Here is a 12,792-nt window from a genome sequence, read left to right on the forward strand (position 1 = left end):
CGATTGAAGAAACATTAAAAATTAGTCTAAGACATATTATATTATGTCTTAGGACTAAAAACGAGTAACAAATATCTATAGCTATTCAAGCTATCGAGCTTTTCATAAATTTATTTGTCTCCTCATGGCAGAAGGTTTGCGCCCAACGTTTTCACTTAAACATTTCTGTGATTAAATTGTGATAGAACACATTATCGTATTGATCTTCTAAATCCAGTTACATGTACATCGATTTTCGTAAAATTGATTTTTTACCGTTCCTATGAATTCTACCAGGTTCAGCACAACTACTTAAATAACATTATGTTTGATTCAACAGAATTCATAAGGATGACAAAACATCGAACAACAAAAAAACGCTTTCTGAGTAACTGGCTTTAACAAAGCATGGCTTCACGAAATACAGTACGATAATTTAGAATAGTTGGTACAATGGTTATGCTTTCCGCATTATGGCAACACTGAGGATTTAGCTCAGCAACTAAAATTGTCAAGCCATGATTATGTTAATCTTACTCATGATACAAAGTATCGAACTGCTTTGTACTATGATACATGGTTTTCATTCCGTATCATTCTTTAATAAAAATAAAACAAGATTCCGGTTTCAAAAGCATCAAAGTCGCCAGGCTGGTCTGAACTATTCATGACTTTTTCAGCATGAATAGTATAGTTGTATTATCCACTCAGCAGTTCTAATGCACAGACATCACTTGGAATGGCATGACATTTTCTATTCTTTCAATTCCTATTATTACCATAGATCGATTCAGATCAGCACAATTTTTATACTGTATGTTCATAATAGATTTTTCTGATTGTTAAAAAGAAATAGTCAATAATTGCTGGGAATTCAAAGTGATATTCAACGATTTGAACCTGATAAATTGGATTGTTGAATGACAATTGAAATTCAGTGAAGTTTACTGTACAACATTCCTTTTCCTTCTATTTTATTGGGTGATGAGTGGAGATGATTTATGATTTCATATTTGGATTCATCTTTTCATAGTTCAATATTTTTTGGAAAACTAGAACTTTTAAAAATTAAATTTGTTTATGTTTAAACTTCTCAGGTGTTCAAAAACTTCTTGAAACCTTTGCCTGTCCCTTTGTGAGGCAGGAGTATTATTATCTTAGTACGTTTACTATATAAGCATATGATAATGGAAAGCTATATTAAAAACAGCTATAACTCCCTTGTTTTCGGGTATTTTTGAAAATGGGACTTACGTGTTAAAGAATTTGGGGTTGCTGAATCCAAATCCGAAATCAGAAATCTTCCATCTATATTTTTAAGGAAGTAAGACTTCGAGGAAAAGTGATGAGTCATACTTTGAGCAAACGTCGGCGTAGTTGTTAGATCTGTCGGCTTATTCGTAAGGCTACTTTCACACGATAGGAGATGTGTAACTTGAACACTGAACAGTGTTCACGTTTTTTTGTCGGAGTACATTGAGTCAAATCGTGTCTTTCATATGATGATTCCGAGCCAGGAACCTCCTTTTGTCACGTCTTTTCCCCTCGAGTCAAGCAGAAACCTGATTTGATCAAGATACTAGTGGACATATCGCCGCTTTCACATGGTGATTCTTCGTCTCTCCGGTCATCACTTTTTCTCAAAATCTATCTTTCTTGAAAATGAAGATAGAAAGATTCTGATTTCGGATTTGGATTCAGCGACCCCAAATTCTTTAGAGCGTAAGTCCCACTTTCGAAAATATCCGAAAACAAGGAAGTTATGACTGTTTTCAATAAAGCTTTCTATTATCATATAATTATTATAATACAACTTACACTGTATTCGTGTAGGAAATTTGGTAGGATATTTATCTTGATTTCTGAAAAATACCCAAAAATAAGGGAGTAAGATCAATTGGGAAAACCAACGTTTTCCTACCGATTGACAAAACCGATTAAAAATTATTCTAATACATATTATGTCTTGAACTGAAAACGTGTAACAGATATCCAGATCACTATTCAAGCTATCTAGCTTATCATAAATTTATTTGTCTCCCCATGGCAGTAGGTTTGCGCCCAACGTTTTCACTTAAACATTTCTGTGATAATTATTAAATTATGATAGAACACATTATCATATTCATCTTCTAAATCCAGTTACATGCACATCGATTCCCGTAAAATTGATTTTTACCGTTCCTATGAATTCTACCAGGTTCAGCGCAACTTGTTGAATATCATTATGTTTGATTCAACAGAATTCATAAGAATGGGAAAAATCGAACAACAAAAAAGCCAAAGTTTGTGTCTACGGTATACGACATAAGTAGATATAAAAGGAGGACTCTGGTGCACAAGTGCACCAGAGTCCTCCTTCACCTCAAGGTCATCCAGGTCAACCACCCCCAACCTCAAGGTCATCCAGGTCAACCACCCCCAACCTCAAGGTCATCCAGGTCAACCACCCTAACCTCAAGGTCATCTAGGTCAACCACACCTACTTCAAGGTCATCCAGGTCAACCACACCCACCTCAAGGTCATCTAGGTCAACCACACCCACCTCAAGGTCATCCAGGTCAACCACACCAACCTCAAGGTCATCCAGGTTAACCACCTTAACCTCAAGGTCATCCAGGTCAACCACCCTAACCTCAAGGTCACCCAAAAAGAAAAAAAAATTAAAAAAAAAAAAAAAAAAATTAAAAAAAATGAAATGAAAAAAAATTAAAAAAAAAATAATAAAAAAAAATTAAAAAAAATGAAAAAAAAAAAAAAATAAATAAAAAATAAAAAAAAATAATTAAAAAAAAAATTAAAAAAAAGATTAGAAAAAAAAATTAAAAACACATAAAATCAGAAATAAATGGGAAAAAAGGGAAAAAATGGAAAAAATTTCCTCCGGATCCTGAACTGGGGTAGAAAAGGAGTTGTTCTGCAAGGAGTGGGACATTGTGTCTTGGGCAGTCGTGCCGTCAGTACGTGTGTGTACCACCAGTACGTGTGTGTGTGATTTTAGTATATTGGTTTTGGATCACTTTCATCTTTATCAACATCAAGAGTAAGTACCAGTGCATTTTATAGTTCTATATATATATTTATATTATATTCATGATTTAACAATTAAGTTCAAAAGAGTAGAATTTTGAAGAAGGTGGTTTGAGACTGACAATTAAATTCTAAAATTACTTAAATTCGAAAATGTTGAGTTTAATTATGAATTAGGTTCCAATACATAGAGTAAATGACATAGTCAAAAATGACTAGTGTAATTATGAATTAGGTTCCAATACATACAGGTTACAAGTTAATTATGAATTAGGTTCTTCGAGTTGGTGGTTGTAATCCATCCTAACCTAAAAAATGTATAATCACAAAGTAGATCCTAGACCCCCATTCACATTCCCCCATACAGCTCCGGACCATCATCCTTAGAACATAAACACCATAGAGTAAATGACATAGTCAAAAATGACAAGTTTAATTATGAATTAGGTTCCAATACATAGAGTAAATGACATAGTCAAAAATGACTAGTGTAATTATGAATTAGGTTCCAATACATACAAGTTACGAGTTTAATTATGAATTAGGTTCTTCGAGTTGGTGGTTGTAATCCATCCTAACCTAAAAAACGTATAATTACAAAGTAGATCCTAGACCCCCATTCACATTCCCCCATACAGCTCCAGACCATCATCCCTAGAACATAAACACCTATGAACCTCCATCCCCGACCCACGATCCTAGATACCGATTCACCACCTTCATCCCCCACATCTGTTGATAGTGATTTATATATAGAGTTGAATACTGCATACCTTACTAATACAATATTGTTTTGCATTGTTCTAGATGAGCAAAGCTGTACGAAGTCAGCAAACAGCAAACTCAGTGGACGAGTTTGTTGTCCTGGAGGAGGCATTCAAATCCCGACTCACAACTCTATACTACAATAATGCATACAAGGATGAGCCTGCCAAAGATTTCCACACCTTTCTGAGCAGTCTGAAGGATAAAATTGTTCACATCATCAGTCAGCAACTGCAGACACATGGAGCAATGAAGTTCAATCTAGTATTGGAGGCAACATATTTCCGCAGCACCCTTGATAAGACCTTCTTCGAACAAGAAGAGTTTCAGAATGTCGCCTTCAAAACTCCAAACTACACCATGTTCAGTATCATCAATCTTCCAGACATCATCAACCAAGCGTGCATGACCCTACTGGATGAGGAGTTGAAATTCAAAGGAAATTCCAGTGGATGGAGTTTGCTTATCATCGATGGATTGCTCATCAGGATTAGCCTAAGAAACCTGATGAAGACAATGAACAATGGATTGGTGAAGCTACCAAAGTTATCCAGTATCATCGGGCAATGAGTTACTGCTTATACTTTGTGCGGGACCCATATTTGGAAGATTCCTGGCTGACAATCACTAACCTAATCCCTCATGAGCCGATTGTCTACAGGGGTCCTGATGCCGCCGAACATTTCATGAAGACCCTCACCATGTATGCAAAAGATTTAGATGAGGCAATTGACTGCAGGAATATCAAGTTGTTCCCACTAACCAAAAGAGAGAAAGAACGACATAATGCAGCTGATTTCTGTGAGGCCTGCAATGAACGGTTCAATAAAGATAAGGTGTAGGACCATTGTCATATAACTGGTATCTACCGGAATGCATTATGCCGTAAATGCAACCTGCAGCGAGAGCGACAATCATTCATACCAGTGTTTCTCCACAACTCTTCAAACTACGATACACACCTCATTATTCCAGAGCTGGGTAGAGATAAGGATCGGCTGTCTGTCATCCCAAATTCATTGGAAAAGTATATATCATTCACCAAACAAATATCTCCAAAAATGCACCTTCGATTCATCGATACATTCCGGTTTACGCCTGATAGTTTAGACAATCTGGTCACCAACCTAGTCAAATCAGCATCAAATCCAGAAGACTTGTCCAAAGTGCTGCCACATACTGCCAAGGTGTTTGGAAACAAATTGAGCCTTGTCTCAAGGAAAGGAGTGTTTCCATACGACTACTGCGATTCATGGCAGAGACTCGAAGAAACATTGCTACCACCCAAAGAGGCATTTTTCAGCAAGCTGGTTGATAGGAGTGTTAGCAGTGATGATTATGAACATGCTCAAACTGTGTGGAACCAATTCAGTTGTAGAACTCTGGGAGAATACAGCGACCTATACTTGAAAACAGATGTTCTCCTGTTGGCTGATGTCTTTGAGAGCTTCCGCGATGTATGCATGAAGACTTATGATTTGGATTGTGCTCACTACTTTACATCTCCAGGCTTTTCCTTTGATGTCATGCTGAAATATACTAAAGTCAAGCTTGAGCTCCTTACTGACTATGACATGTACATGTTTATCGAGCGAGGTATCAGAGGAGGAATAACAAATTGTATACACCGTCATGCTGTAGCCAACAATGCCTACACAGGAGCGCCTATTGACCCCGAGAAGCCTACATCATATCTCCTGTACACAGATGCGAACAACCTGTACGGCGGGGCAATGTGCCAACCACTTCCATGCCGGAAATTCCAGTGGATGGAGAAAGATGAGTTGGAGGGGGTGAGCAGAGGTATTGAGGGTGTTGGAGATGTTCAAAAGATTGGCTACATCTTGGAGGTGGACATTGAGTACCCTTCTGAATTGCATGATGAGCATAACGACTTCCCATTCCTAGCAGAGAACAAAAAAACTCTTAAATCTAATCATGTACGACTCATGACAGCTCTAAGCAACCGTGAATGATATGTATGTCATTACCACACCCTAAAACAGGCAGTACAACATGGATTGAAAATCACTAAAGTTTATCGAGGTGTGCGGTTTGAGCAGGAGGACTTCCTAGCACCCTACATCATGCTGAACACCAGACTTCGACAGCAGTCGAAGAATAAGTTTGAGAAAAATTTCTTCAAACTTATGAACAACGCAGTTTTTGGCAAGACAATGGAAAATGTGCGAAAAAGGGTGAGTATGGAGCTAGTGAATGACGAGAAGCGATTAAAGAAACTGATTGCTCGACCAGTGTACAAGGACCGCATCATCTTTGGCGAGAATATCTGTGCTGTTACGATGCATAAAGAGAAAGTGGAGCTGAACAAACCTATCTACATAGGGTTATCAGTGCTCGACATCAGCAAAACCCTCATGTATGAATTCCACTATAACATCATGAAGCCCATCTACAAGGACCGTCTTCAACTCCTATATCAAGATACTGATAGCTTATTCTACCTTGTCAAGACAGAGGACATGTACAACGACATCAGATCATGACCCAAGTCATGAGAAAGAAGGCATTGAGCAAAGCTGATGAGAAGAGGTATATTCTAGATGATGGAATTACAACTCTTGCACATGGACATTACAAGATCCCACTCTAGCACACATTGATGAGGAGGATGAGGAGGAGGAGGAGGAGGATGAGGAGGAAGAGATGATTGACTCTCAAGAAATTCCCAAGGTTCAGGCAGCTAGCAGTACTACAACAGCTAAACGGTTACATTCCTCATCACATGATGAGCTCATTGATAAAGTCAATGAGTCAGGAAGCAGTACTATCCTGCTAAACGGTCACGTCCCTTATCAAATGATGAGCTTGCTGATATGACCAATGACTATAAAATAGATGGTGATGCATCCCAGTACAGCATTTTGAGAAAATTGCTTGAAAAGTTACGTCATACCTCATGCCAGGAAGTGTCAACAATCCATTGTGCATACGCAACTGTCTCCACCCATCGCTGGATTTCCTTGAAGCAGTTATTACAAAGTCAGTCGAGGTGTGCTCATCCTGCTATCAACATGGGCTGTCAACAACATCTATATCCAGTACTTCAATCAGCAATGGCGCCAGCAGATCCTGAATCACCATGCCCTTGCGGTGATTGCATGTTTGTCATGAGTGCAAGGTGGAGTGTTGAGCCACAATTCAACATTGGAGAAGGATATTATGATCCTTTTGACGGCACGACTGCCCAAGACACAATGTCCCACTCCTTGCAGAACAATTCCTTTTATACCCCATTTTTTTCCTTTTTTTCCCATTTATTTCCGATTTTATGTGTTTTTAATTTTTTTTTTTTTTTAATTTTTTTTTTCTTCATTTTTTTTTCTAAATTTTTTTTTTAATTTTTTTTCTATTTTTATTTTTTTTTTAATTTTTTTTCTATTTTTTATTTTTTTTTTAATTTTTTTTTTTGGGTGACCTTGAGGTTAGGGTGGTTGACCTGGATGACCTTGAGGTTAAGGTGGTTAACCTGGATGACCTTGAGGTGGGTGTGGTTGACCTGGATGACCTTGAGGTGGGTGTGGTTGACCTAGATGACCTTGAGGTGGGTGTGGTTGACCTGGATGACCTTGAGGTGGGTGTGGTTGACCTGGATGACCTTGAGGTGGGTGTGGTTGACCTGGATGACCTTGAGGTAGGTGTGGTTGACCTGGATGACCTTGAGGTGGGTGTGGTTGACCTGGATGACCTTGAGGTAGGTGTGGTTGACCTAGATGACCTTGAGGTTAGGGTGGTTGACCTGGATGACCTTGAGGTTGGGGGTGGTTGACCTGGATGACCTTGAGGTTGGGGGTGGTTGACCTGGATGACCTTGAGGTGAAGGAGGACTATGGTGCACTTGTGCACCAGAGTCCTCCTTTTTTATCTACTGACATAGAAAGCAAAAGCTAGTGCTTGGTCCATAGTTCTACGACTGAGGATTCAGCTCAGCGACTAAAATCGACAAGCCATGATTATGTTAATCAATACTCATATAATAATACAAAGTATAGAACTGCTTTCTACTATGATACATGATTTCCATTCTTTATTGAAAATAAAACCAGATTCCGGTGTCAAAAGCATCAAAGTCGCCAGGCTGGTCTGGACTATTCATAACTTTCTCAGTATGCATTATCCACTCAGCAGTTCTAATACAAACACAGACATCAGTTTCGTTCTAGTTGGAATGGAATGACATTTTTTATTCTTTCAGTTCCTATTTCGCATAGATCGATTCAGATCACCACAATGTTTATAATAGATTTTTCTGATTGTTGCAATGAAATATTTACTGGTATTTTGGAGTTATATTCAACTATTTGAACCTGATAAACTAGATTGTTGAATGACAATTGAAATTCAGTGAAGTTTACTTGTCCTTTTCCTCGTATTTTATTGGGTGATGAGTGGAGATGATTTATGAGTTCATATTTGGATTCATCTTTCCAAAGTTTAATTTTTTTTTGAACTTTTAAAAATTAAAAATGTTCATGTTTAAACTTTTTAGGTGTTTGAAAACTTCTTAAAACCTTTGCCTGTCTCTTCGTGAGGCAGGAGTATTGTTATCTTTGTACGTTTACTATATAATCATATGATAATGGAAAGCTGTATTAAAAACAGCTATAACTCCCTTGTTTTGGGGTATTTTTGGAAATGGGACTTATGCTTTGAAGAATTTGGGGTCGCTGAATCCAAATTCGAAATCAGAAATCTTCTATCTATATTTTTAAGAAAGTTAGACTTTGAGAAAAAGTGATGAGTCATACTTTGAGCAAACGTCGGCGTAAATGTTAGATCCGTCGGCTTATTTGTAAGATCCCCATGTGAAAGCACAGGAGAGCTGCTAAATATGAAATATGATCTTCCGTAATATGATCTTCGGGAGCTAGGATTCTGCCGTGTGAAAGAGGCCTAAGATCCCCATGTGAAAGCACAGGAGAGCTTCAAAATATGAAATATGATCTTCCGTAATATGATCTTCCAGGAGCGAGGACTCTGCCGTGTGAAACTGGCCTAACTAGTCCAAAACGGCTATTCATTTCATTTTCAGCTCTCCTGCGCACCGCGCCGCTCCACCGACCTAGTGCACGCGCAGCTTAATGGGTGTTCAACACCCATCCCCCTCATTCAACTCCCTACACACATTAGCATTCCACCAATACACTCCATTCGCTATGACTGAGCTGATTCTTTCTCAGCGCCTCAACGAATGCCAGGCATGAGAATGACGTCAACTTGCCGACATAATTTTAAAGAAATAAACAATATTTTGAATGAAATGATAATGCTTTTCTTTATAGATTAGGGCGATACAAATAAAAAACATTAACAACTTCTTTGATTTTTAACAGTTATTTCAAAATCGCCCGATTCACTGCCAGACCCTTTAATAGCTGAGATTGAATATTATTTCCCACAAGATGAAATTGCGTCTAAAGAAGCTTGATAGTGAGGGACCAGCATCACCAAAATATCATTATTACTGTAATAAAGCCCTAAGTAAAATAATAGTAGGCTACACAATGTATACAATATTCTTGACTATAGCCGTCAGGCTCGCTTCTCTCGCCATATCCGTCTAGCCAGGGGGCTCTGCCCCCTGGATCCCCGACTAGATCGTCCAAATATAAGATTAGCAGACTCGCTCCGCTCGCCTGCATTTTCATTTGGGCATGCTTCATTCCATCAGAAAGTCAAAGTACTGAGAAAGCTCAGAAAATCTGAGAAAAACACTGATTTTGGGCGTATCTTTGATGAAATATTGAAGTCACTTCATCACAAAATTTTCAGACCCTAGCTAAACCTCTGTACCAAATTTGAACATTTTCAGTCTATTACATGAAAGAACTGAGAAAACGCAAAAGACCGCCAATTTTGGGCGTATCTTTGGGGTTATTTCAAATTCCTTCTAGCACAACATTATTACACCCCAGCTGAGCTTCTGTAGTAAATTCGACATTTTCTGTTCATTTGTTCTCGATAAAGCTGAGAAAGCACAAAAACCGCTGGAAAACGCAGATTTTGGACGTATCTTTGGCGTTATTTCAAATTCAATCACCCAAACGCAAAAAACACCGCTAATTTTGGGCGTATCTTTGGCGATATTTCAAATTCTTCCTAACACAACATTATTACACCCCAGCTCATCTTCTGTACTAAATTTGAACAATTTCTGTTCTTTTGTTCTCGATAAATCTCAGAAAAAGCAAAAAACGCTGGAAAAACGCTAATTTTGGGCGTATCTTCGACGTTATTGCAAATTCCTTCTAACACAACATTATTACACCCTAGCTGAGCTTCTGTACTAAATTTGAACATATTCTGTTCATTTGTTCTCGATAAAACTGAGAAAACCCTAAAAAAAACGCTGGAAAAACGCACATTTTGGGCATATCTTTGGAATTTTTTTCAAATCCGTTCTTAGTGCGCATCTAAAGGGCCAACTGAACATACCTACCAAATTTGAACGTTTTTGGTCCGGTAGATTTTTAGTTCTGCGAGTGAGTCAGTCAGTCAGTCAGTCAGTCAGTGAGTAAGTGCCATTCCGCTTTTGTAGGCATATAATATAAATATAGAGGTATTTTGAATTAATTAACTTACATTACAGTCTTTCCAATAATCGTGGCAGTCGTCTTTTCTGGGATATCTAAATCATGACAAAATAATCCAGTTGTGTAATTCACTTCAAGTATAGAAATATATTGGTGATAATAATATATATTATAGAGAGGCTACCGAGAAGATTAAAATGATACGATACAAGTGCCTACTGTAGCACCATAAATTGAAATTGAATTTTTAACTTAGAATTTAGCATTCAAGGAAATTCAGCTACCGAAAAGATTAAAATGATACGGTACAAGTGCCTACTGTAGCACCCTAATTGAAATTGAATTTAAAAACTTAGAATATAGCATTCAAGGAAATTCAGTTTCGATTGAGATAATACAAGCTTTTTAGCCTAGTGTCTTATTTTCAGATTTTTCAAATTGATTCATTAAAAATGAATTTTCCCTCTATTTACTTAATTTTCCTACAGAATCCTCAATCTATTAATGTAATTGTCAGCCTGAATGATAGAAATGGTCCATGGGTCCTTTCAAACTATAATAAATCTATCAGAACTTTCTGAGAGTGTCTGAGAGAATTTTATTCTCAAAATAAACCTGATTATAATTATAATTTGAATTTAAAGATTTGAGTTATATGCACTCTGTAGGCCCACTTACGTAGAATTGAGACCATGGTTATTGCAAAATATCCAAATCCACATATTAACAGCTTCATTGGTCTCACTCCCATCTAAAAATTTGAGAGAAATTGAATTTTTGATTCTAAGAATTTTACTACAATTCAATAATATGGATTAATCTAATTCCAGGTTGAATCCATAAGAACGCTGGTGAGACTAGTGAAAAAAATACTGTGAATTAGATTATCCTAGTTGAGAATAAGACAGATAACCTTCAATATATTTCCATCCATATCCTATTTCCTGATGATATGTGGTTGATATGTGATTATAATTTGTTTGTCTTTTCTTACGATAGATGATCAAAATGTGTGTTTGGAAAAATTTATTTTGATTGTATGATTGATTGTTAATATTTTATTCGTATTTGCAATGAGCTAATTTTTATTCCATTGGAATTCAATAATACTTCTTAATACACTAGCATATAGAATTGCTAGCCTCTGAGTTTGAATAAGGCTTCCGGCTTCGAAATAGTTATTATTAAATATTAACATTTAAATAAATTTTGGCCTCTACAAAATTTATTAGCAATTGAATATTGTTATAAATTAATATTCATTCCAATAACTCATTACTATCTTCATCAATATTATCTCCGATCCAATATAGAAAATGTGATGAGAGTAGCCTATAGGCCTAATGTAGTATGAATGGAGTTAGTAATTATTTATTCAGCGTAGGCTACTAACAGCTTATTATTTTGTAGTTTTTTCAGGCCGAGTTATAGTCTCGTGAGACAGAATATTCTGTTCTAATTATGATAATAATTATAGAGCTTATAATTATTATTCAAATAACTATTATCATAATGACAAGAGAATATCTGTCTCACAAAACGATAGCCAGGCCTATAAAATCACACAATTATAAAGCTGTACCACAGATAAAGGATAAGCGTAAAAATGAATTTATATAATATACAAAACTCCACTCATCAATAATTATCTACAATAAAACATCAAATCGAGCACATTCCGATAAACAATACGGGTGACATCACCTGTTAAGAAAAAAGTTTTTTTCAGGAATTAATATGTTTTTTCTACAGTTACGTTGAAAAGTGGCCATTGCTGCACTGATTACAGAACGCAAAGAATCACTTTTTCGCTCTAGTGCGGGAATAGTATATTTCGCACCTAGGGCCGAAAATGAGACTTTTCCGGCTCGAAATCGGTTTTTGAAGTCCGAGGCCGTAGGCCGAGGACTAGAAAAGATTGAGAGCCGGAAAAACATTTTTGCCCATGGTGAGAACGTTATTTTTCGCCACACAGAAAAATAAACAATATAAATATGAGAATAATTGTTTATTAGGCACTTCTGAAAGCAAAACAGGAAGGTCATAGCTCTAGCAAATCTGAGGTAATCTGAATATCAGGAAATTGTCCAAGTATTTTTATTTTTTATTCTGATTTGTATAAATAACCTAAAAGATTATGTTCAATTATGTAAGAGGTTGAGTTTATACTTTTTATTCTTCCAAATGACAATAAGATGATATTATTATGAATGTTTTGATTCTTGAATAATAAACACAAATAATGAAAAGTTTTTTGATCAGCTGTTTTAGCACACTTGAAATTTGGCCAATCTGAATGTCAACGTCAACAATGCTTGTTGTCATTGACTTCGGAAGTTTAGGTTAGAAGTTCTATCCTACTCTGAAAATCGAATTTGAATAATTTATAATATTTATATCTTATCTGTATTTCATTCATCCAAATAAAATGATAGTATTATTTTGCAGAATACTTTATTCAAT

The 12,792-nt window shown here is 36.6% G+C and overlaps 1 protein-coding gene across 1 annotated transcript in view; it reads right to left on the minus strand.

Annotated features, from left to right (window-relative positions):
* LOC111061328 overlaps positions 1–11,198 on the minus strand; it is a 53,890-nt gene extending 42,692 nt beyond the window's left edge. The window contains exons 1-2 of the mRNA XM_039425968.1: positions 11,008–11,198; positions 10,379–10,424 (exon numbers count right to left, since the gene is read on the minus strand). Of these exons, the coding sequence (XP_039281902.1) occupies positions 10,379–10,424; positions 11,008–11,080 (119 nt within the window). The 5' untranslated portion in view covers positions 11,081–11,198. The remainder of the gene's footprint in view (positions 1–10,378; positions 10,425–11,007) is intronic.
* Between the last annotated feature and the right edge of the window lie 1,594 nt (positions 11,199–12,792).

This window comes from Nilaparvata lugens, chromosome 4 (assembly GCF_014356525.2).
Source record: "Nilaparvata lugens isolate BPH chromosome 4, ASM1435652v1, whole genome shotgun sequence".
Taxonomy (NCBI): domain Eukaryota; kingdom Metazoa; phylum Arthropoda; class Insecta; order Hemiptera; family Delphacidae; genus Nilaparvata; species Nilaparvata lugens.